A 23,853-nucleotide genomic window follows, 5' to 3' on the forward strand; every position below is an offset into this window, starting at 1 on the left:
AGCCCTGTGCGCCGCGCAGGCCCGCGGGCGCCGGCGTGCGGAGGTGACTGCGCTTGCGCGGCGCGGGAATGAGAAGCTCGCGGGCTGTGTGACGCGGTAGAAGGTGCGCAACGACGACGCGGGTCGCGAGTAGCTGCGTCCGTGAATAGCCCGCCCCGCAGGCGCTGGAGGCGGACGGGGTGTAGCCGGTGCCGACGTCACTCTTCGGCGCCAGTCGTGTGCGTCAAAGCGCTCGTTTTTGGAATTTGAATTTTTAGGTCTTAGCTCTAAACAAGTTTCATAAAATGTTTTCAGTAGGTTTTAGGGTTAGAAAGAGCACATCCGTGTATACAGGGAGTTTAGGATTTATGGTTATGGATAATTTTGATCCTTTTTTTTAATAGACAATACAGTTTTATCCAACACATGGAACTAACCTGGCCTCTTACAGCCGATCCTTTTTGATTTTTCAATTTTTACAAATTTTCCACAATGAGCAATTATTGCCTTTATAAAGAGGGAAAATAAAACAGAACATTCTGGTTCTGTTTTATTTCAATCGTATTGGATGTGAATAAGGGTGGCTGGTTTGGGAGGGAAGAGCCTACCTTGGGTAGTTGATCTTCCTAGTATTGGGTGGGCCGAAAAGTGCCTTCCGTTTTTTAAGTAAAAATAAAAGACACATTTTTCGTTTTCGCCAACAACTACATTGAACAACGTATTCACCCTTTTGTTCCACTACCTTCTGCCATTTTTCAGGCAACTTCGTAATCCCATCTTCCCAAAACTTTTAATCTTTTTGAGCAAAGAACTGTTCCAGGTGCCTTTTACAGTCTTTCAGTGAACTGAATTTTTTTCCATTAAGAGAATTTTCTAAAGACCGAAATCAATGGAAATCCCCAGGCGCAATGTCTGGTGAATATGGCAGATGAATCAGAACTTCCCAGCCAAGCTGTAACAGTTTTTTTTTTTTTTTTTTTTTTTTGCCTGGTCATCAAAGAAACACGCAGTCTTGCATTTTCCTGATGGAAGATTATGCGTTTTCTGTTGACCAATTGCGGATGCTTTTCGTCGAGTGCTGTTTTCAGTTGGTCTAGTTGGGAGCAGTACTTGTTGGAATTAATTGTTTGGTTTTCCGGAAGAAGCTCATAATAGAGGACTCGCTTCCAGTCCCACTATAGACACAACACCGCCTTCTTTGAATGAAAACTGGCCTTTGGTGTGGTTGGTGGTGGTTCATTTCGCTTGCCCCACACCCCACAATCTCTTCCGTTCCACGTTGTTGTACAGTATCCACTTTTCATCGCCCATCGCAATTTGTTTTAAAAATGGAACGTTTTTATTATGTTTCAGTAGAGAATCACGTGTGAAAATATGGTCAAGGTTTTTTTTCGCTTAACTTATGTGGAACCCAAACATCAAAGTGATGAACATAACCAATCTGGTGCAAATGATTTTCAATGCTTGATTTGGATATTTTGAGTATGTCGGCTATCTCCCGCGTGGTATAACAATGATTGTTCTTAATTATTGTTTCAATTTGATCGCCATCAGCTTCAGCTGGTCTACCTGACCATGGAGCATCGTCCAGCGAGAAATCTCCAACACGCAACTTCACAAACCACTTTTGACACGTTTGATCAGTCACAGCACCTTCTCCATACACTGCACAAATCCTTTTTTGCAATTCGGTTGTGTTTTTACCTTTCTTGAAACAATAGAGCATAATATAACGAAAATGTTGCTTTTTTCCCTTCCAACTTCAATATTAAAATGGCTACACAAAAATTCACCAATTTTGATAAGTCTTTTTTTAAATGCACGTTGATATGACAGCTGTCACATACAGTCTAACAAAATTGTTTCAAATGAAGTTAAAGACCACTAAGTGCTGCTAGAGGCATCTTATAGAAAAAACCAAACGAACCTTTGGCCCACCTAGTACTTGCCCCAGGTCCCAGCTAATGATAGCTTATCAAGGGAGTGGTGAGGGGCCTGCCCCTATACTGGTTTCCCTGGTAACTAATGAGCCCACCTGACTTCAGTTCCCCTATAACTGGTAATCTCTCTTTCCCCGAGGAAGTGAAGACGCCACCCCGTCCTGCCCTCGGTCCGCTGGACACAGTGGGGTATTGCTCCAGGATCTTGCTTCAGACGCGTAAGCTCCCCCATCCATTAAACCATCGATGTCTCTGTTGCTGACTCCGGGCTCTTCCGTCTTGAAGCTGGGCAAGCACAGGGCTTGTAGGCCTGCGGGGTGCAGCCCAACAGCTTCACATGTATTGACTCATTTGATGCTTCCAACAACTTCGTGAAGGTAATGTTGTTTGTTATTATGCTCAAGTCGACAGATAAGGAAACCAAAGGAGTGGACAGGAAAGCAACTTTGCCAAGCACACCTGGTAAAATTACTACCTTTAATCTGTTTTACTAGAATATACTGAAATGGAGTAAGCCAAAGAGAAAACCTTGAGGCACTCAAGAGGCTTTTCTTACATACATTTATTAAGCTTTGAAACTTCAGTTTTCACCAAATGGGAGGATGAATCTGTCCTGCTGGGCTTTAAAAATAGACATTCTTCTCCAGGAATATGTCCATCCTAGCCCACATCTTTTCCCAGCATGGACCAGATCCATCCCAACTTGTTCTCACAAGTAATTATCCTTCCGCCAAATCACACAGCTAACTGTAATGTTCTCTACGAGGACCACCTTACCAGTGGGATGGATTCCGCTCTAATGGCTGCATCACTCATGTTGATGCACTGCAAATTTAATTCAAATGAGAGTTGAATCCATAGAAATATCTGACTTATGACGTCTTTCATCAGCCACAGTTTTACCTGATTAATCTGAGTCCTCAACTTCTGAATTAATTGAACTGACAGGCATCCAGCATTGATGCTGATCAAAATCAAGAGTTTTTTCATCTCCTCAAGTCCCCCTGTCCTCTGTTGCTGATTATCTTCCCTGGCAGACACCTTGTCTTTCGTGTAATCACATGACTCTTTCTTTCTTCAGAATCACTCATACTGTCAGTTCATCCCATCATTTTCTCAGCGCTCTTATTTTGTATGATTCTACAGTAATCCTAAACTACTTGTAGGTAGCACTGTGAATATTCTCATGAGTTTTGAACTTAGTAGACATGACGAGGTTAAAATGTTCATAAAGAACCTCAGAAACAGGAGGAACCAACAGGACTGCTCGTTGCCACCGATGCTATCTTTTCTTCTTGGACATAATTAAGTTTTCATTTGAAAACTTTTGCTTTCATCACATCTGTGAAAATAGAGGCTTTTGTACATACTACTCTCAATGTCTGTACAACCTAAACTGCCTTAGAGGTGCAGAAATGGATCTTTCACCCATGAGCTGAGGAAGGATTTAGAACTATCACATGATAGAACAACCCTGCCTGGGATCATGGAGGCAGAGCTTGCACAAATCATAAATTAAGAAATGTGTATACACACACGTATGTATATGCATTTGTATGTGTACATCTATATGTGTATACATATAGATGTATATATATGCACGCACATGTGTGTTTGTGTATGTGTCTCTGGAAATTGAAGTCCCTAAATCAGTGCTGTCTAATATAAATAAATATAAATAAAATGTGACCCAACATGGATTTAAAAATTTTCTAGAAACCACACTTTAAAAAGTAAGAAGGAACAGGAGAAATTAATTTGAATAACCTTTTATTCAACCCAGTATATTTAAAACATTATAATTTCAACATGCAATTAATATGAGCAAGTTGTTAATAAGCTATCTTACATTCTTTTTTTTGTACCAAGCGTTCAAAATCTGGTCTATGGAAATTGAATCTGTGTTTAGATTTCATAAAATTTAGGGTTGAAAAAATAGATGCATATACCCAAGTTGTTCCAAACATACTTAGAAGTTCTCAATAATTGAATAGCAAGTTTTAAATTTTAAATTAATTAAATTAAAAATCCAGTTCCTCAGGAGCACCAGCTACATTTCAAGTGCTCAATTGCCGTGTATGTCTGGTGTGTTGGATGGCAAAGCTCTCATAATTCTATTGACGTCAAACTTAAAAAGGAACAAGTTGTGTTGGAAAATAGATACTACCTGTAGCAGTCAGTGTGGCTGACAGAAAACCCCAAAACTACAGCATCCCAGAAGCTAAAAAACAGAGCTTTAAGGAGAGAATAATCAACAGTGTAAAATGCTGCAAAAAGATCAGGAATGATGACTGAGGAAAACTCTTTAGACTTGTTTCCTGTAAGTTGATTTTTGAAAGAAATGGTGCAGGCAAAAAGCAGCCTGCAAACAGTGGAGGGATTAGGTGGTGAAGAAATGAACGCACAAAGTGATAATTACTGTCTTTTTAATAGGGAAAACTGACGTCCATATTTTTGGTAAATAATCACATAGAAAAATTGCGCATTTGGGGGTGTATAGTTTTATGAATTTTAAGGCATGCATAGATTCATGTAATCACTACCACAGTTGGGATACAGAACAACTCCATCATTCCCCAAACTGATTCACACGAGTGCTTTAGAGTCACGCCCTCCCAGCACTGATCAGTCCCCCCACTATAGTTTTGTCTTCTCAAGAATGTCTTATGGATGGACTCATACAGTGTGTTTTCATACTGGCTTTGTTCACTCAGCATAATGCCTTTGAAATTCATCCAGGTTTTTGCATCCTCAATAGTTCATTCTTTTTCATTGCTGAGTAACATTCCACAGGTGAGCGGACCACAGGGTTATCCACTGACCAGTTGTAGGGCATTTGGGTTGTTGCCAGTTTCTGGTGGTCATGAAGAGAGCTGCTGTAAACATGTTTTTACCAGTTTTTTCTTCAATGAACACAAGTTGTCATTTCTCTAGGGCAAGGGTTTGAAAACTATGGCCTGTGTGTGGACTGGCTGCCTGTTTTTTTTTTTTAAATAAATTTATTTATCTATTTGTTTTTGGCTGCGTTGGGTCTTCGTTGCTGCATGCGGGCTTTCTCTCGTTGCGGTGAGCGGGGGCTACTCTTCGTTGCGGTGCGCGGGCTTCTCATTGCGGTAGCTTCTCTTGTTGCGGAGCACGGGCTCTAGGCGCGCGGGCTTCAGTAGTTGTGGCTCACTGGCTCTAGAGCACAGGCTCAGTAGTTGTGGCTCACGGGCTTAGTTGCTCCGCGGCATGTGGGATCTTCCCGGACCAGGGCTCGAACCCGTGTCCCCTGCATTGGCAGGCAGATTCTTAACCACTGCACCACCAGGGGAGTTCCCTGGCTGCCTGTTTTTGCAAATAAAATTTTTCTGCAACAAGACCATGCCCATTCGTTTATGTGGTGTCTTATGGCTGTTTTGCACTGTGACAGGGTTGAGTAGTTGGTTGTGACTGAGACCTATGTCCTATAAGCCTAAAATATTTACTCTCTGGTCCTTTAAGGAAAACTTTGCTTATAAGTCCTCTAAAAAAAGACTCAGGCCTCCAAGCCAGGGTCTCGCCCACGCCTCTCACCTCATTCGTGCCACCTCCCTGCCTTTCCAGCATCCTCCTCTCCCACGCCCTCCTCTCTGTGTGCCTCAGTCTCCTGCCGGAAGAAATGGGTTGAGCCCCCAAGGAGGCTATCTGAGGAGGGATGGGGGAGGGCCTGGGGTGGGTTCTACCCACCGCCCACCCCAAGCCATAGGGGCTCTAGCCAGGGCCTAGGAGAGGAGGGAGCTGGCTCTGTGGTGTAGCTGCCCCCATTATTGCTGCTGCTGTCTTGCTGTAGCCACCTCTCCCGTCCCCTCCCTCTTTCCCACTGCTGTCCGTGGTGAGGAGGAGGGAGGTGCAGTCCCCAATCCCTACCCCCCAGGTCTGTGTTACTCGGTTTTTAAACGACTGGTTGGGATAAAATCCTAAAGAAATAAAACTTCCAGTGGATTAAAAAAAAAAAAAAAAGACTCAGGAGTGGGATTGTTAGATCCTATAGTGGGTGTTCCGTCTGGCTTTACAAGAAACTGCCAAGCTGATAGAGTGGCCATCTCAAGTTTGCATTCCCATCAGAAGTACATGAAAGATCTGGTTGCTCGGCCTGCTTGTCGTCACTTGGTATCGTCAGCATTTTTTAATTAAACCATTCTAACAAGTGTGTAGCAGAATTTGTCATGGTTCTGTTTTAGCCCCTCACAGGTAATATTGCTGGACATTTTTTCATAGGCTTATTTGCCATCCATATATCTTGTTTGGTAAACTCTGTGTTTTACTTGTTGCCCGTATTTTAATCAGGTTGTTTGTTGTGATGAAATAAAATCTACATTTTAAGGCAGGACAAGAAAATTTAAACATCAAGTTCTCTCTCTGTGTCCCCTGGGCTTTCCCCCTCCCTCCCTAATGAGCAGTGTGCATCTGCATCACACATTAACCAGACTTCCTCAAACATGGGAGTGCCTGCTCGAAGGTAAAGAGCTTTCCTTTTTCCTTTCTTCTGAGCTAGCAATGTGACTTCTTAAAAGAATCGTGCTCTTTCCCAGCTCTGCACGGGGTCATGGTGACTTGCTCACCTGGGCTATATATCCTTGGTGAACTTTATGTGAAATATCAGTAAGTCATTTTGATTTACGATCCTTTGTCTTGAAAACTGTTTATGACTGTGCCTTCGACATCTAACAGGTGGAACAGTTCTCAGAGCTTCTGAGAGTCGGCTTCCCAGGTTATAATCCTCAGTTTGGCTCGAATAAAATTCCTTTTTTTTCTTCTTACCTTGATTGTTAATTGAATTTTCATCAACAGTTGTCTCACGGTTGAGTTTTGAGTGGGCTTTAGGTATTCTGACTGCAAGTTCTCTGTCAGACATGTAACTGGGAAACATTTTCTCCTAGTCTATAGTTTGTTATTTCATTCTCTCAACAGTGTCTTCCACAAGGCAGACATTTTTTGATTTTGATAAAGTGCAGCTTATCAATTCTTTTGTTTTCTGAATCATGCTTTTGCTGTCACATCTAAGGACTTATGACCCCTGGTCACGAAGGTTTTCTTCTGTCTTACACTTTAGATGTATGACCCACTTTGAGTTAATTTTTTCATTAAGTGGAAGGTTTTTGTCAAGAGCCTTTTTGCTTATGGATGTCTAATTGCTATAGCAGTATCCTTTTCCATTAAATTGCTATGGCCCCTTTATAGAAATCAAATGACCATGTTAGCATCTGTATCTGGGCTCTCCCTTTTGTTTCATTGATTTATACATCTAACTTTTTACAGATACCTCACTGTCTTGATTGCTGCAGCTTTATATATGTCTTAAAATCGAGTAGTGTGATTCTTCCAACTTTGCACTTCTTTGTCAGAATTGTTATATTCTAGTTCCTTTGCCTTTCCACATCCATTCTACAATCACATTTTCTGTATCTATAAAATATTCTGGAGGAACTTGATTGTAGACGTGTTTAATCTGTAGATTAGGGCAGAGAGAATCACCATCTCTACCATGTCTTCCAATCCACTGCATGGACCAGTTATTCAAGGTCTTCAGTTTCATCAGTGTTTTGTGGTTTTAAGTATATACATCCTGACATGTTTTGTTAGGTTATAGCTATTTCATTTTTCATAGAGCTGATGTAAATGTTGTTTTTTAGATATTAGCTTACAACTGTACATTGCTCATATAGAGAAATACAGTTGATTTTTGTCTGTTGACCTTGTATCCTGTGACCTTGTTAAAACTCACCTATTAATTCAAGGAGTTTTAAAAAAATTTTTTTATAGGTTACTTGGGATTTTACACATAGACAATCATGTTATCCAATCTGTATGCCTTTTATTTCTTTCTCTCGCCTTACATCATGGTCTAGGAATTTTAGTACAATTTTGAATGAGACAGGTGAGAGAGGACATTTTTCCTTGTTTCCAATCTTAAGGAGAAAGACTTTCACCAATAAGTACAATGTTAGCTATAGGTTTTTTGTAGATGCCTTTATCAAGTTAAGGAAATTTCCATTTATTCCTGGTTTGCTGACAGTTTTTATCATGAATGGACATTGAAATATGTCAAATGCTTTTTCTGTATTAGTTGATACGATCATGTAATTTTTTAAGATGTTAATATGATTACATTGGATTTTAGAATGTTAGGCCTTCCTTGAATTCCCAGGATACACCCCACACGGTGGTGTTGTGTTTTGCTTGTTTCTTTTTTTTTAAAGATAGAGAGGGACTTCCCTGGTGGCGCAGTGGTTAAGAGTCTGCCTGCCAATGCAGGAGATGCAGGTTTGGTCCCTGGTCCGGGAGGATCCGACATGCCGCGGAGCAACTAAGCCCATGCGCCACAACTACTGAGCCTGTGCTCTAGAGCCTGCGTGCCCCAGCTACTGAGCCCGCGTGTCCCAGCTACTGAAGCCTGCCCGCCTAGAGCCCGTGCTCCGCAACAAGAGAAGCCACCGCAGTGAGAAGCCCGCGCACCGCAACGAAGAGTAGCCCCAGCTCACTGCAACTAGAGAAAGCCTGCGTGCAGCAACGAAGACCCAACACAACCAAAAATAAATTAATTAATTAAAAAATAAAAAGGTAGAGAGAGAGAAAACATTTTATTCTTTCTATAATGAGCAGCATCAGTCAGTTAAGCTTCACATTCTGGTTAGGACTTTTAAGTATGATTTTTTTTTCATAATGTATTTTATTTTTTAAAAAGGAAGCACAGGTGTATTTTGAGAGAGAAGTAAAATATAGAAAATGCAAAATTTGTCTTAACAATTGGTATACCATATTTTGAAACAGTATAATTATTTAAAAATACAGCATAGCCAACAGCCTATAAAATTTCTTTTGGCATTTCATTTGGTAGAGTTAAGTAGGAAATCTTTCTTAAATAAAAATTAGCTATCAACACAGTCCATAAGTTAGATTGTATGTTTTTTGGGTTTTAAAAAATTTTTATTTTATATTGGAGTGTAGTTGATTAACAATGTTGAGCCAGCTTCTGGTGTACAGCAAAGTGATTCAATTATACATATACATGTATCTATTCTTTTTCAAATTCTTTTCCCATTTAGGTTATTACAGAATATTGAGCAGTATTTCCTGTGCTATACAGTAGGTCCTTGTTGGTTATCTATTTTATAATTTTATTTTTTTTGATATTGCTTCTTTTTTTAAGTTATTTATTTTATATTTTGGCTGCATTGGGTCTTCGTTGCTGAGCGTGGGCTTCTCTAGTTGCTGCGAGTGGGGGCTACTCTTCGTTGCGGTGCATGGGCTTCTCATTGCTGTGCCTTCTCTTGTTGCAGAGCATGGGCTCTAGGCGTGCGGACTTCAGTAGTTGTGGCGCACGGGCTCAGTAGTTGTGGCGCACAGGCTGAGTTGCTCCGTGGCTTGTTTCTTTATCGTGGTAAAATACACATAACATTAAATTTACCATTTTAACAATTTTTTAGTGTATAATTCAATGGCATTAAATACATTCACAGTGTTGTACAGCTATCAGCACTATCCATCTCCTGAAGTTTTTTAATCATTCCAAACAGAAACGCTGTACCCATTAAATAGTAACTCCCCATCCCCCCATCCCCATCTCCTGGTACCCTCTACTCTATGTCTCTAATGAATTTGCCTATTCTAGGAACCTCATATAATGGGAATCATACATTATTTGTCCTTTTGTGCCTGGCTTATTTGACTTAGCCTTATGTTTTCAAATTTCATCTACGGTACAGCATTTTTCAGAATTTCATGACTTTTTATGGATGAGTTTGTATTAACCTTTTATATACTACCCAATTCAATTTGCTAATTTTTCTTGAGGATTTTGCGTTTAAGTTCATGAGGGATATGGACATTTTCTAATTTCCCTTGACTTTCTCTCTTTGATCCATCGATTATTTAGAAGTCTGTTGTTTAACCTCCAAGTGTTTAGAGATTCTCTTGTTATGTTTGTCTTATCGACTCCTGGTCTACTTGCATTAAGGTCAGAGGACTAACTTTACACGATTTTAGTTACTATTTTTAAATGGATAAGGTTTGTTTTATGACCCAAGATACAGTCTACCTTGGTGAATCTACCATGTGCACTTTAAAAGGATGTGTATTCTGCTGTTGATGGGTGGAGTGTTCCACAAATGTCGATTAGATCCACTGGGTTGATGGTCTGTTCAGTTCTGTGTCACTATTGACTTTCTGTCTCCTGATTATGTCAATTACTGAGGGAGGAGTATTGAAGTCTTCAGCTATAATTTTGGATTTGTCTTTCCCTCCCTTTAGTTCTGTCAGTTTTTGCTTCATGAATTTTGAAGCTCTGGTGTTAGATGCAAACACATTTAGGATAGTTGTGTTTTCTTGGTGAATTGACCCTTTATTATTGTGTGATGTCCTTCTTTATCCCCGATGATCTTCTTTGCTCTGAAATCTACTTTGTCTGATACTAATATGGCCACTCTAGCTCTTTTGATTAAAGTTTCTATATTTCTTTTTCATCCCTTTACTTTTAATGTACGTATGTCATTATATAATGACAAGAAAAGCTAAAGCTAGTTTCTTGTTCAACATATAGTTAGGTATTGTTTTATCCACTCTGACAATGTCTTTTAATTGTTACGTTTAGTCCATTTATATTTAACATAATTATTGATGTTTAGATCTATGTCTCCTATTTTATTATTTGGATTCTGTTTATTCCATTTTTAATTCCTCTGTTTACTCTTTTCTGCCTTCTTTTTGGTTATTTGAGTATTTCGTATAATAATATTCTCATTCTGTTTTGATTTATCTATTGTTTTTGAATATATCTCTTTGTATAGTTGTTTTTTAAATGGTGGCTCTAGGGCTTCCAATATAGATAATTATTCACAGAGTACTCAGAATGAATACTTCACCATTTCAAGTAGAATGTAGAAACTTTATGGCCATATAGATAGCTTTACCTTCCCCCCTTTATGTTGTAGATGTCTTATATTACATGTACATGAACTATAAATGCCACTGAACAGTGTTATAATTTTTTCTTTGTCATCAAATATATTTTAAAAATAGAGGACAGATCCACTAGACAGAGATCACCAAGGAAAGAGAAGACTTTAACAATACCCTAAACAAACTAGACCTAAATGACATCTATTGACAACTCCACCCAACAAGAGCAGAATACACGTGCCTCTCAAGTGCACATGGAACATTCTCCAGCATAGACCATATGCTAAGGCATAAGAGAAACCTCAATAAGTGCAAAAAAAATTGAAATTATACATACGAAGTATGTTTTCCCACAACAATGGAATGAAATTAGAAATCAACTACAGAGCAGAATTTGAGAAATTTACAGATATGTGCAAATTAACAGCATACTTCTAAATAACCAATGAGTCAAGACATCACGAGGGAAATTAGAAAATACCTTGAGATGAATGAAAATGAAGAGTCAGCATGGTCTGTCGTAGCACATATGTGTCCAAGGGCCAGCTGGGGGCCATGGGCGCTGCTGCTTCTGAGCTCTAGAAGTTCTGATAGCTTTGTGGAATGCTGGAAACTGCTCAGGGTGGAATGCGCTTTGCCAAGTATCCAGCAATCGCCGAGCTCCTCCTGTGAGTGGCAAGGGTACAAGGACAAAACGAGTCCTTCCGTTGGGAGCCATCCTTTTGTCAGGAACACAAATCAATACATACAAGTGCTCAAAACAACTACTGAATCAGAGGTGTGAGCAGAGGATTTGGGGAGCAAAGGAGAGTGACTAGTTTTGCTTGAGGAAGTCGGGAAAGGTTTAAAAAATGGGGTGAATTTGATGTGAGTCTCAAAAGTGAGGAGGGTACATGGATCTCAGGAGGGCAGGTGAAGGTCCGGGAAAGATAGTCCTGCGTGATGGGCATGGCCATTGGGAGAAAACAGACTCAGCAATAGGTTGGGACCTGCTTGTTCAGTGAGCCTAATGAGGCTGGTAAACAAGGGGAGTCGAGTGATGGCTGCTTGGAGGTCAGAGCAGAGTGAGGACAGTGTGGAGCCAGCCAGGGCGCCAGCTGGGAGGAAGAAGGGCTCTGGGACCTTCTGCAGCTGAAGGGCTGGACTTTGGAGTCCTTAGCTGTGGGGATGGGAGGGGTGGGGGAGGGGAGAACAGACGGCAACTCGACCTTAGCCCGGGAGCCTGGAGAGGTGGTGATGCCACTAAGGGCAGTGGGAAAATGGAGGAAATGGGAACTGGAAGAGGGCCAGGGCCCCTGCTCCCAGGCCGGGCTAGTGGGTATTTATTCTCCTTTCAAGATCCAGCTCCAGGAGACCCTCCCCCGCCACCTGCGGGGTGCTGCCCGTGTGATCCTGCAAAACCTTATGCTTCCTCCCATGCTGTGCTGTAATCGCCCGTCTCTCTTTCTTGGGCAGGAGGAAGCCAAGGCCTGCACCTGCCCAGGGGAGGACAAGGCGTGCAGGACTCAGGTCGGACGTTTGAGGAAGGAGAGGAGGAGCCCAGGAGCGATGGAGCCCCAAGAGCATGGGGCAGCTGAAGGGTGTGAAGATAAAGAACTGAAGCAGGTCAGAATTCACAGTGAACGGTGGGAAGACTCCACCACCAGCGTACCTGGTTCTAAGATTTGCCTTGTATACAGCAATCAGGCCACTTGCTTTTATTCATATACATGAATGTTTCTGTGATATACTCAAGAAGACTTGAATTTTTCACACACACAGACATCCACCAAGTAACGGGGCAGAAATGTGCACAAGCTCGGAAGCACAGGAACCACCTGGGTTCAGGTTCTGGACACGCCACGTCTTGCCGTGCAAGCTCAGAGGGCCTCCTTGACTTCACAGCCCTGGGTGATTGTCAGGATTAAACAACACCGTGTTACCTACAAGGAAGCTGCCCTGTGAATGCACAGAGGCTGTTTGACATTTTTACATGGTTTTAGATATAGTACCACTTAAACTGTGTTCCAGAAAAAAACTACATACAAGTAAAAGTTTAAAATGGCTTTAAAAAAAAAATGTGGAACTCTTTTTAAAATTGAAGTGTAACTGACCTATAACATCAAGTTAGTTTCAGGTGTACAACATAATGATTCTGTATTTGTACGCACTGCAAAATGATCACAATGTCTAGTTAACATCTATCACCATGCAGTTTTTTTTTCCCGGAATTTTAAAAAAATTAATTAATTTTTGGCTGCATTGGGTCTTCGTTGCTGTGTGCAGGTTTTCTCTAGTTGCGGCGAGCGGGCCTCTCATTGCGGTGGCTTCTCTTGTTGCGGAGCACAGACTCTAGGTGCGCGGGCTTCTGTAGTTGCAGCATGCGGGCTCAGTAGTTGTGGCTCACGGGCTCTAGAGTGCAGGCTCAGTAGTTGTGGTGCACGGGCTTAGTTGCTCCGCGGCATGTGGGATCTTCCCGGACCAGGGATCGAACCCGTGTCCCCTGCATTGGCAGGCGGATTCTTAACCACTGCGCCACCAGGGAAGTCCCCACCATGCAGTTTTAACATGTTTTTCTTATGATGAGAACTTTTAAGATCTATTCTTTAGCAACTTTCAAACGTGCAACTCAGTGTTAATAACTATAGTCACCATGCTGTACATGATGTCCCTATGAATTGTTTATTTTATAACTGGAAGTTTGTATCTCTTGACCCTCTTCACCCATTTTGCCCACCTCCACCCTCCCACCCCACCTCTGACAACCACCAGTCTCTTCTTGTTTTTTTTTATGATTCTTGCTTTATGATTATTGGAGTTTTTTTTTAATGATTCCACATGTAAGTGAGATCATACAGTATTTGTCTTTCTCTGACTTATTTCACTTAGCATAGTGTCCTATCCACGTTGTCATAAACGGAAAGATTCCCTTCTTATCTCTGGCTGAATAATATTCCATTGTTATATAGACCACATTTTTTCATTCATTCATCCATCAATGGATGCTTAGGTTGTTTCCAAAACAACTTTCTTAGGCACTAGTCCTATATTCTCATGGTTCCATGTCTCAAAGCCATTCAAGTTAAGCAAAACACAACAGTATTTTTAACAATTATGAACATTTATTAAGCACCAAGAGTATACTGCACGGGTTGCTATGTAAAAACACAATTATTGACATAGTGTCCCTGCCACTGAGCTTACAATCTAAAATGAAATACAATAACAATGCTGTAAGCTGACCTCAAAATTTCCTTAATTTAGAAATTGCTATTTTGGCAAATAAATGAGGCAAAATGATCTACCATCAGTTACAATGTTAATAAGGCTTTGAACACGATCCAAAGAACGTTTGACTTGTACCCAAACGTTTTCCCAATTATCTTAGGCTTGATAAGAAAAAGACCACCTAGAAGTGGTAAACAGTGAATTATTTCAAACTGCCTTGTAGGATTTTAAGCCAAGATTTGCTCACTAGCCTGAGTTTCTCTCCGGCCAGAGGAAGCCGTGCAAAACACCGTGAAGTAAGCAATTCCGTCCTCTCGTCCACTGACAACTGTTCGGCCCTTCCTCCCCCCACGAGTGAGGGCTCTGTGTCCCCTAAAGCGGAGGAGGTGTGTGTCTGGATAAAACACCCCACAGCCTCGGAGGCTCAACGGGGCAGACTTGCAGGAAATACGAACTCGTATTTTATGAGAGGGGTGAGCAGTGGGGCCTCTGGCTGCAGGAGAGACGTAAACTTGGCAGCAGTTGAGCCCATGCCTCTTCCCAGTGATTAGGAACACAGGCAAATGGGCGCCTCTGCTCCGAATTTCTGGTGTGAGAGCATTTAGGAATTTAGCCTCAAGACCCCAGACTGAAAACCCTGCACTATTCTGCCTGTATCCACAGTACAGTATTTAATAAATACTTTGAAGATTTTTGTTGCTGGTCATATATTAGCTGACAAAGGCACACTGAAGGGATTTTGATTCTTGCTGTCAAATGCAAAGACAGTTTCAGACTTCTAAGCACAGTCTTAAACTATATATTGATTATCTTCAATCACTGATAATTCTTTGAACTCTAAAAGAACACTAAAAAATAAAGCAATTGGTTATAAATTAACTGAAGACTGACATACAGTTTACTCTGTAAAGTGCATGCACAAATGTTTAAAAAATACATGCATACAAATATTTTAATGGCAGACTGGTAGCATCCTGAGATTTTTTTTTAATGGTAAAACAATATTTCAGCAATTTTTGGAAAAACCAATAATTTTCCCCTAAGTCCATCTTGGCAACTTTCTTTTACGTCATAACATAGCAGCAGCAACATTTAAAAAATGTTCACAAAATTTGCTTTGCATACAAGTTTATCAGGAAAGACTGGTCCAGAAACTTCAGGATAAAACTTTTTACAAAGTGAAATAATTCACCACTTTTGACCTAAAATTGACACTTGAACATTCCTCTTCCAATTTAAAAGTGTCATTTATACCTCCTACTTATAGTAAATAAAATCTAATTATGAGATTTGTAATGAAAAATTTGAAACACACATCAACATCATTCTCTTCTAGTAAGATTACAGAAATTAATTTCAATGTGTTTCCCCAAAAAGTGAAAAAAATTTTAACATATAATCATAGCTGTGGTAAATGAATTTGAGTTTACAAATCTCAGTCAATGCACTTGTTTTTAGTTCGTAAGGTCTGAAACAGCTAGAATTCCTGATTAATGTATGTATTTTTCTAAGGCAAGGCAAGTTCATTTATGTATAAAGCATAGATATTAGCATGGTTATAAAGGCAATATGAGCAATACATATACATTCACTTTTTTTTGAAGTGATACATTCCAAACTACATAACATTTAATTTCATGTCCTATTCTAAGACTACATCTTTGACCTTAACCTTAGAAGCATAATTCCTGTAATACATTAAAAAATACTTCATTTTCCCAATATTGTAAAGTATACTGTATTTTCAAATACCTAGTATAAATTTTTTTGCAAAAATTTAGAAAGGAATACTATCAGCTAACTAACTACTATGTTAAGTAATTATTGTATGAAGAAGTTCACAAGGAGAATAAAATATAAAACTAAGCATAGTAATTATGGCATTTAACCATAACAACAAAAATCCCCAAATCAAGTAGTTCTGAATATACTTGTTTCTTATCTTAGTAATGTGTATATTCATTTTACAGCCACTAGTTTGATAAATGTACTAAGATTCTGTAAGGTCTCTTTTTCTTGATTGGTTGTTTTTCTTTCTTATATCCTCCCAAACTGCAGTTGCAATTAATTTGCTTTTGAGTACAAAGTTAAATAGTGTTTATATTTTTTATCTGAGTCATGTAAAAGCTGACTCCTTACTTTCATTTTTAAAAGTTATATTTAACTTTTTGGACCTCAATTAAAATTTAACATTTAACCATGTTTCTTTTGCTATTAAGTACAGTTGACATTTCAAATTGATAAGGGTTACTAACAAAGGCAAATTTTGATCTCATCCATGTTTTAAATATGATTACACAAACTTTTTTTAATGAGAAAAAGGAGATGAAGAAAACCATTCAATAGGTCCTCTTCACTCTCAACTATTTTGCGATGCAGCTTTAAGTAAGGGTGTATCAGGTCAAGCAATGTTGTAATCTCTTATCTTTGCATAGAAGAGAAAAAATAAAATGAAGTTATTTCCTTCCTAAGGTCTCAGCTAGCTTCTTAAGTCTTTTTTTCAGCTCCAACGGAAATTTCTCATAGCACTTCTTACAGACAGGCTTCATGTCAAACTCCACAAACTTATTCCTAAAGATAACAATAATAATAATAAAAAAGAAATTAGTGGAAATGTAGTCAACATTTGTATATAGACAGACAAATAATGTGCAGTAATTTTACTGAAGTAAATGAAGACACTATGCATATTACATCTATATTCGTATTAGCAAAAAACTTTAATTCTAATCTCAATTCTAATCATTATGGTAAACATAAAAAATTCACAATATCATTTGAAGAAAGTTGCCCTTGTAAATTGATCTTGTCCATCTATCTGTGTAATACAGAATGGATATTATTGATACATTTTAGTCTGTGCTAAGTATACAGGGCATATAATGTAAATAAAATTCAGATAATTAAAGTCAGTCACATTTTAAAGTACCATGAGAGCACTTTTAAAGAACAGTCATTCAAAGCAAAGAACTGTATTTCTGTAATTTGAATGATCCTCTCTTTATTGAAGGCAAAATCATCTTACTTAGTATTTTATATCATGTAGCTGTGAGGTTTCATCTTTCCTGGCCTCCCATCCCCACAACAACAACAAGCATCTTGAAAAAAAATCTAACATAATATATAGGTTATTTTGGTTGGCTGTCTGACAGAAAGCTTTAAATCACTCTTCAAGAGCACAAGTGGACCAGGTGGTCACATCTGTGACCTGTGGCCTGTGGTCACATCTGTGAATGGCGTATATACGGAGAACTCAACTCTTTTTAAAAAGCCAGGGCAATACACACTCTCAATTCACTTGTAAAACAGTTGTGGACACGTGTTGAGACGGCCTCCTAGCTATGGGTGATGCATCTCCAGCTGACAGTTATGAGGGCTTATCCCCGCTGAAATCATGGGTCCTTAATTGTGAATGAAGCAAATGCAGAACTTTACAACTTGCTCATTTTCTGTGAAATTACGTTTAGGAAGCATTTGTGGGACAGGTCCAGTGATATACTGTCAGCTGTGACAAATTATTATATCTGCTGATATAATTTTAAAGAACAACATTAATGACAAAGTTAATTCCTGACCACACATTTAAAGTGAAAAATCTTTTATTTTAAAGCACCACATGGGAATTATTTTCTACTGTTTTTCAGAGAGCCTAATGCTGACAGTTATTCAAATGATGTTACATTTCAACTGGCAATTTGATTTAAATAGTACCATTGAGTTAAAAGTTCTCCCAAAGTCTTCTTAGAACAAAAGCTATTAAAACCGCCATGTTTTTGATGAAAGAAATAAATTATCCCTGCTCCCAGAGATACTGCTAAACAAACCTTACGTTGTTTTAATCTTATATCTGAATTTTAATTCCTCTTTAATTTTAAACAATAAAAAAACTCTTAGAGCTCAGAACACAATGGTACTATGAAGGAACTGGGACAATCATGCTAGCAATTCAGGAGAATTTCAAAGATTGAAATATTTCCCATAAAAATCAGGAATACAATTGAGTTTGAAAACATCAAGAAAATGAGTTCATAATCAGTAGCATGTGGGCAGCGAATGAAAGCACAAATACACACACCAGGGATGCCGTATCTTATTATGTACCTTAGAGGGTCTCTGCTTAGACAGGAAACATGCTGAGAGGGTTCAGTTTAATACAGAACTTAGAACATGCAACACTGGAATTGATCAAATTATATTATTTTAGGCAAAGAAACCAAAAACCAGGATTTTAAAAGCTGCAATTATCAGACAAGAATACTTTGAAACTTTTCCAGTATCTATTAGGAGATTAGAATTCTTCCCTTTGAATCCATTGGAAAAAGAAAAAAAGAAATCTATACCATATTGTGATTAAAAAAACGAGCTGAGAGTCTACAGGTTCAGGGACGAAAGTGAAGTACAAGCCAGTGTTAAGTGTGAACCCTTCTCAAGGTGTGTAACTTTAATAATTAGGCAAAAGGACCAGCTCTACATGGGACAAACGCTTCTATTTCAGTCTCTCGTGGCTACAGATACATGCCCGAAAGTAACGAAAAAAGCAAGAGACAAAAACGAATGAAAACATATTCTAAAGGACTAACCAAAGGAGAAAGCAGTGAAAATGATGACAGAGGGATAGAAAAGTTTACAAACAGACTGGCTTTTTCTTTTTCTGCTTGTCCTTATCCTTTGCTTCTCTCTCCCGTCTGGCAAGTCGCCTCTTAAATTCTTCTGGCATTTTCTCATAACAGTGTTTGCAGACTGGTTTTAGATCAATTTCAACAAACTTATCCCTTTGCGCAGGACAGAGAAGGAACAGGAGAAAACAGGGAACAATTAAAGGAAGAACCTTTGCTCTTAGAAGGCCTGAACAGAGAGAAGAAATAAGGCATCAGATCATTCTTTTTAAACTCTGCGAATGTTTTTACAACGCCCCCTAAGTGTTGGTGGCGGCGCTCGCGGGAGCCGAGGGCGGACTTACTTGAGCGTTAACTTGGCGCTGCAGGTGGAACAGGCGAAGCAGTGCACGCACCAGGCCTTGTTGAGCGCGGAGACCACTAGGGGACAGGAGGGGGGCCGTCACTCAGCGCACCCGCCCGTCCCGGGCTGGGTGCCCTCCTCGAGGGCTTTTCTCACCGAAGAGCCACACACGGCACTGAAAATCTCGTGCCGTTAACTGACGTTCACAGGATCGGTCGACGTTATTTATTAATTTATCTCATCACGTTGTTAGAGCACACAACCCCAGGTCTGCATTTGTCTGCCACGACTGTAGGCTTCCCCTTAGGGAAGATCACCGTTGCCTTTTCAACCCGTGTTGGTGGTTCATGTTTTCTTCTCCCGTGAGGCATCCGAACGGCAGGTACCAGGTCTTCACGCCGACACCCCCCAGCCCCGCCCCCAACCGCCAAGCTGTGACGGCGCGGCCCGGCTTTCCTAGCACGGCAGGTAATTAAAACAAAGTCCAGACGCTAAGTCACCGGCCTGCAGGAGCCTGTCTGCCAAGCCGACACGAAGGCAAGAGCTTCCCTCCGGCAGCTGCCTCCCGTGGGCGGGGGTAAGATTTATTCCCAAAGGCACTAGAGATCACTTTCCTGAACCCACCCCTTCGTGAAGGGCACACGGGCAGTGTTTCAGAAAGCGTTTGCCGAGTTAGGCTCTCTGCTCAGAGGCTGAAGCAGGAATGTTTGCAACTTCGCCAGGAAACTTCTGGCAGAACTTGCTGCGCCTATTGGCAAACACAGCTGCTTCCTTCCCGTCCCCATCAATCAGGGGCGAGGGGGCGGGCCCTGGAAACACCTAGAGATAACTGCCAGGGTGAAGGGGACCCTTCCTAAGTGCTCCCAAGAAACCCGCCCTGCAGCTTCCGGAAGGAGGAACTGGAAGGAGAAGAGGCCTTGGGGTCAGCCGCTCCTATGGTAACGACCCTAGGTCAGCCGCTGCTATGGTAACGACCCTACGGCACTGGCCTAAAGTATCACCACAAACGAGCCACAAGCCCACCGCTGAGGAGTTAGCATCCCCCTGCTAGAGAATACTTGGCAAGTATGCAAAGAAAGAGGAAAAGTAACGGATAACCATCACATTGCAAACAACCTTTTTCAATCTTCACATGACCCAAGGGTTTTTGTGTCAAAATGGTGCCCTACAGGTTAAAATCCCTGCAGGTACTTACCATCACCTTCTATAACACGGTTGCAGTGGAAACAAACATCACCAAATAGCTGAAAATGAAAAAAAAGAAAAACAAAAAAGTAAAGATGTGTTACAACTAAGTATCAGAACACCAAACACTTAATATAAATAATTTCAGTTCTTTGTACAACTTAGAAACAAATAGCTGGCTACCTAAACCCAGAATTTGCCATTACTAGAGAGAGAATCAGTAAAAGTTCACTGACTAGTTTTTACTTCCTACAATGAAAAGAATTTACTCTTCATCATGATCAAAAACAAACAAAGGCTCTGGAAATGTTCTGGATTTCAGGAAGCTGAAGGAGCATGAAAACCCCACACTGGGTCCAGTTCTGGAGTGGAAAAAAGGCCAGAAGGATTGATTGGGTCAAGTGACAGAACTGGAATGGACAGACTGAAGTAATCAATACAGATAACCATGGTTACATAAGAGATTCCTGTATTCTTGGGAAATGTATACTGAAATATTTAGGGGTAAAGGACCATGGGGAACTCATCATCAAATGCTTCAGAAAAAATACGTGTGTGTTTATATGTGTACATAAACTTGTATATAATGAAACGTGCATTTACGTAAGTGTCGTCTTCATAGAGAGGGCAGGACACACACATGATGAAGCAGGTAGTAAACCTGAGTAAAACAGGTAGGTATTTTCTTTGTATTTTTTATTTTACAACCTTTCTGTGAGCCTGAAATGATTTTCCAAATAAAACGTTAAAAAGCAATCGCTATAGCCCAACGTATGTTCTCCCAGAGCTCTCCTTGTACTTAAGCATTGAGAAGCTCAAGTTCATACAAGTGTGTGTAGTATTCCACGAGCCCCGTCCCTACCTGGTTGTAGTGGGTTTCGCAGTACGCCAGGCCCTTCCTCTCGTAATGGCGATGTCCGAGAAACGGTTTCTCACACTTGGCACAAACAAAATGCTGAAAGAAATTGCGTTAGGTCTTACTTGGATTGCCATGTTTTATTTACACAGTGAAGCAAAACCCCGAAGCTGAAGTAGCTCAGAGGAGATCCATGACAGCCTGAGGTGCTTATGTCATTTGGGCCACAGGTGACCCTGTGGGGCATCCAGCCTTCGTCCAGGCGTCTGGAGGCCTTGACTCGACAGCACAGAGTGAGGACAGAGGTGAACGTGGGGACACATCTCTGGGCTGGACCAGGCCACCTCCTGCCTCAAGGATCTAGGAACCAAGAGCACTGCTTGCCTCGCCACTTGGAGGTCACGGAGCCGTGTAGAGTCTATGTTCTTAGTCTTCCATGAGGTCCACGTGTGCCCCTCAGCATCTCCCAGCCTCGCCAGCGCACCTGAGCCTCGGGCGTGCGAGGGCCCCGGCCACCCCTCCGCAGGGAACTCACCTCCACGTGCCACTGCTTGCCCATGGCGTTCACCACGCGCCCTTCGATGGGCCGGCGGCAGGCTCCACAGATGGGGACCCCCATCTTGTCGTGGCACGGCAAGCAGTACAGCTCCCCCTTCAGCTCCCGGGCGTCGGCGGTCAGCTCCTTCCTGCCCACGAGAAAGGGACCAGCTGAGCAGCGCCACCGCAAGGCAGGCAGGCAACCGGTGCAGCCCCTGTGCCTCCGAGAAGGTTTCCGAAGAGAACCCGCAACAACCCCTGTAGCTGCTTTCCTCCCCCTTGGAGGTGGTCAGAGTAGTCTGATCAAGAGGCTTGAACAGGCTTCATATTTGTATCCAAACATCAACATCATGCAGTGTTGATAGGCCGGACACACACCACCACGCCGGCCACAGCTACCGTCCCCTGTCTGCTGTCACTTTAGAGTCCCTCGTCTTCCTTAAAAAGCTGGGGAGGAGGATCCCAGTCGTGAGGACAGACGCGCCGATATTATCTTCCCAAAATAACCGAGGAGTCTGGACTAGTTCCGCTTACTGACACTCACTAGCACGCTGCTAAGAATAGTTTTAGGTTAATAGAAAATACACAAACGAGATGCTCAGGCCGTTCCTCCTCCAAATGCTTAAGTTCACTACTATTTTCAGTCTCCTGAGTCCATAAACAGAGATGGCCCCAAAGCAAGATGAATTTCATCGGTTTTAAAAGATTCTTTAGAAGTGCTCATGAAAAATGAACCGAGGGAGGACAGGCAAGAGGACGAGATAAGGTAGAAACTGAACTCCCAAAAGAAGCTGTCTGTCAGCCTTCACCCCAGCTCTCCACTCCCTACCGTAACTTAGCACGGATGGTCACGCTGACCACAGTAAAGTATCTTTTCCATTAAGTTCTTATATTAGATGGCAGATTCCGAAGCTCATAGCCTAACAATTTATCATGAGCTTTTGAGGAAAAAAAAAAAATTCCCTTTAGGTGTAAATACAGCAAAAGTAACAAATGTAATTTAAGATAACACTCTAATTGTCACACATTGTTATGCACGTATGAAGATAAGACCTTTTTAAGTTTTTTGTTTGCGGGGGGATCCTGTATTGGAAGAACACAGTGATGAAAAACAGTTGTGGGAATCATTAGGGGTATTTTAATACGAGCTGACTATTTAAAGGTATGTGTATACATTCATGTGTACACGCACACACACAAATGTGGCAACATGTTGCCTGGTGCAACTGAATGAAGGGTATGGCGGTTCTCTATGTATTATTCTCTTGACTCTTCCACAGGTTTAACGCTTTCCAGATTAAAAGTTGAAGGAAACCGATTTGGGTGCCAGAGTAACAGAAAGACTACAGCTCAGTGTGATCAGTGGCTCCCTCTATTTGCACAACGAAAAGGAAGGCACTGCAGTACCCGCAGTTGGCACAGTTGAAGTGGTCTGGATGGTAGGGGTCGTTCTTGAATATCAGAGGCTGCTCGTCGATGATGGCATGACACTTCTGGCAGATATATTTCCCAAGGCCTCGGGCTTTCTCTCGGTTATGGCAGGGGCGACACAGATGTCTACACAGACAGAGCCAAAACTGTTTTAGAAACTTACATTTAAAATCTAAGGTTCTTCCTAATAATAAAAAAAAAAAGATTCCCATATCTATGAAAAGAAATTAAAGAAACCATTTCTTTAAACATCACCGCTGGGCTTAAAAGAGCAGAACCGAGCCCCGACTTTTCACACGGGAAGTTATTTATCCCTCCCAGAGGACCAGACTGATGGCTGAGAAACTCCCTGCGGTAGCCTCTCCCGCAGACACCGGGCCCCACGCCCCAACTCCGTGTCCGAGGCCCCAGGGAGCACGCGCGACCGCGGAGCGCCACTCTGCCCACCCGTGCCCGACAGGTGACAGGGTGACCTGCTCCTACCTCCCGGCGCTCTTGACAAACCCGATGTCTGCCAGGACCCCCTGGCAGAGGTCACAGCGGAAACACTCGGGGTGCCAGCTGTTGTTCATGGCTTTGATCACTCGGCCGATGATGAATTCCCCTGCGGAGAGGAGCGCACGGGCTGCAGCGCGGCGTCCCCGCCCCCAGCCGCCGGCAAAACACCTGCCCCTTTCCCCACGTGTGCGGCGCCCGCACGAAGCGCTCCTAGAAAAGTGCTTCCGTGTCATCTGAGTCCTTGTTTTGGGTTCTGTAGCCGCCACACTTTCAGGCTGTCTATCACATCTCTGAATCTGCTTTTCCAGAGGAGGTACTGGGCTCTCCCTCTCCCGAAGGTCT

General features: G+C 41.6%; 1 protein-coding gene and 1 long non-coding RNA gene across 18 annotated transcripts in view; one reads left to right on the forward strand and one right to left on the reverse strand.

The window, feature by feature from the left end:
* Positions 1–12: 12 nt before the first annotated feature.
* On the forward strand, positions 13–22,993 carry LOC309643650. 3 transcript variants are annotated; one of them, XR_014253945.1, is made up of 4 exons: positions 14–103; positions 2,063–2,296; positions 12,294–12,443; positions 22,863–22,993. It is a non-coding gene; the product is annotated as an uncharacterized lncRNA (long non-coding RNA). The 3 variants fall into 3 exon arrangements; XR_014253944.1 differs by lacking the exon at positions 22,863–22,993 and having other exon boundaries at positions 13–103; positions 12,294–14,761; XR_014253946.1 differs by lacking the exon at positions 22,863–22,993 and having other exon boundaries at positions 19–103; positions 2,059–2,296; positions 12,294–14,761.
* LIMS1 (LIM zinc finger domain containing 1) overlaps positions 13,918–23,853 on the reverse strand; it is a 104,541-nt gene continuing 94,605 nt past the window's right edge. For 10 of the 15 annotated variants that reach the window (XM_082426520.1, XM_082426521.1, XM_082426519.1 and 7 more), the window contains 8 exons: positions 23,497–23,617; positions 22,990–23,139; positions 21,581–21,731; positions 21,052–21,144; positions 20,200–20,248; positions 19,006–19,081; positions 18,626–18,817; positions 13,918–16,616 (listed from right to left, as the gene is read on the reverse strand). In XM_082426520.1, coding sequence (XP_082282646.1) covers positions 18,670–18,817; positions 19,006–19,081; positions 20,200–20,248; positions 21,052–21,144; positions 21,581–21,731; positions 22,990–23,139; positions 23,497–23,617 — 788 coding nt within the window. In that variant the 3' untranslated portion in view covers positions 13,918–16,616; positions 18,626–18,669. Of the gene's footprint in view, positions 16,617–18,625; positions 18,891–19,005; positions 19,082–20,199; positions 20,249–21,051; positions 21,145–21,580; positions 21,732–22,989; positions 23,140–23,496; positions 23,618–23,853 lie in introns of those variants that run through there. The other 5 variants (XM_082426509.1, XM_082426518.1, XM_082426515.1 and 2 more) reach the window with 3 other exon arrangements.

This window comes from Balaenoptera physalus (assembly GCF_965194825.1).
Source record: "Balaenoptera physalus genome assembly, chromosome: 15".
NCBI classification, from domain to species: Eukaryota; Metazoa; Chordata; class Mammalia; order Artiodactyla; family Balaenopteridae; genus Balaenoptera; species Balaenoptera physalus.